The 1,765-nt window shown below is 35.1% G+C and overlaps 1 protein-coding gene across 1 annotated transcript; it reads right to left on the bottom strand.

The window, feature by feature from the left end:
- Positions 1-262: 262 nt before the first annotated feature.
- Positions 263-1,213, bottom strand: LOC116889913 (olfactory receptor 6C1-like). Its single transcript, XM_032890732.1, has one exon. It carries the CDS (start codon positions 1,211-1,213, stop codon positions 263-265), a length of 951 nt encoding a protein of 316 aa, XP_032746623.1.
- Between the last annotated feature and the right edge of the window lie 552 nt (positions 1,214-1,765).

The raw sequence follows: 1,765 nt of genomic DNA, 5'->3' as shown, positions 1-1,765 counted from the left end.
AAGTTTCTAGAATAAAATTCAAACTATAATTTTGTGTGTATAATAATTACAACTTAAGAAGCTGCTATTATGAAATATCAGAAGAATATTCTGTCAGAAAGACCTAAGAAGATAAATAGTTGGATAAGACATGTAATAGTGAGATAGGCTGGTAAGCTGTTAACAAAAATGAAAGAATAAACAGGGAAGGGGTGGAGCAGCACAATGATAGAACTGCATCGAGTTCTATCATTTAATACATTCATTTAATTTATTAATTTAGTCACAGTCCACATGATGTACTTGTGAAAAATACCATCTTCCTTGCTATGTTCAAAAAGGCTTTCTTGACTTGCTGATTCCTCAGGCTATAAATGAAGGGGTTTAGCATGGGGGCTACTGAAGTATTTAGTATGGCAACTCCCTTGGTCAATGATGCTCTATCTGCAGCTGAGGGTTTAATGTACATAAAAATGCAGCTGCCATAAGAGATGGAGATTACTATCATATGGGAAGAACATGTGGAGAAGGCCTTTGACCTCTGACTAGCAGACGGAATCTTCACAATCGTTCCGATGATGTATATGTAGGACAGAATTATTAACACCAAAGTGAACATTAGGGTAAAGACAGCACAGGAAAACCCCATTCTCTCTAGAAACTTTGTATTTGAACATGAAAGTTGAAGAAGAGGGAAATAATCACAGGTATAGTGATCAATGATATTGGACCCACAATAATCAAGCTGTAGAAGTAACATAAGTGCAGGGAAGATGATTAGGAAAGAAACCAGCCAGCAAGCAAAGACTAGCATCGTGCAGACCTTCTGACTCATAATAGTCAGGTAATGCAGGGGCTTGCAGATGGCAATGTAACGGTCATAGGACATGGCAGCTAGAAGGTAAAATTCAGTGATGCCAAATAGAATAAGAAAAAATAACTGAGCTATGCAGTTGTTGAAGGAAATGGTTTTATCTTCTGAGATAATAGTGACCAAGAACCTTGGTATACAGACAGTTGTGAAGGATGCTTCTAAAATAGAAAAATTCCTCAGGAAGAAATACATGGGGGTCTGGAGCTGAGAATCCAGCAAGGTAAGAATGATGATGGTCAGGTTCCCTGTGATGCTGAGGATGTAGGTGATGAAGATAAAGACAAAAATCAAAACCTGGAGCTTTGGGTCATCTGACAATCCCAGAAGAATAAACTCTTTGGTTTTAGTATGGTTTCTCATTTGGAACCCACTTTGAAAAAAACTTTAACCAAACATATTAACAAAAATACAGATAACCAATCTGAAGTACAAAGTAATAAATCTCTCAGTACAGTGCTAGAAATAAGCTTTCTCTACATCCATGAGTGTTGGAAGCCACACAATAATAACAATTGTCCATTAATTCCTCTCACTTTGTAGGAAATAAACCTTTATTGAAAGCAAAGTTTTAAACTAAATTAATTAGCAAATACAACATGAGATAAAAATTATTTAAACCCAAATATAATAACTATTGTGAAAAAAACAACTCTGGGGCATCTGTGGAAAGAAAAATAAATGTTTGGGGGCATATAAATTTGTACACTCACTAGGGAGAACAATAAGGCATATTTCCAGTGCTTATTATGGAACTACTGCAATATCCAATGATCTCCCTTAGATAGAAAATACTAACAGTTCCATGTTATTGTAACATTATTCTAATAAATTCAATATGGAATCAATGTGGCACATTAACAAATAGTGTATCATAAAAATTTTTTTCTCAGCCAGAGAAATATCAGAAATTGT

This window comes from Rattus rattus, chromosome 1, assembly GCF_011064425.1.
Source record: "Rattus rattus isolate New Zealand chromosome 1, Rrattus_CSIRO_v1, whole genome shotgun sequence".
NCBI classification, from domain to species: Eukaryota; Metazoa; Chordata; class Mammalia; order Rodentia; family Muridae; genus Rattus; species Rattus rattus.
Note: the sequence above shows the minus strand (reverse complement) of the source record. Positions and strands in the feature narration are given on the sequence as shown.

Bases quoted from the DNA above. Each gene is read 5' to 3' on its own strand.
- LOC116889913 (XM_032890732.1), bottom strand. From the start codon at position 1,213: ATGAGAAACCATACTAAAACCAAAGAGTTTATTCTTCTGGGATTGTCA.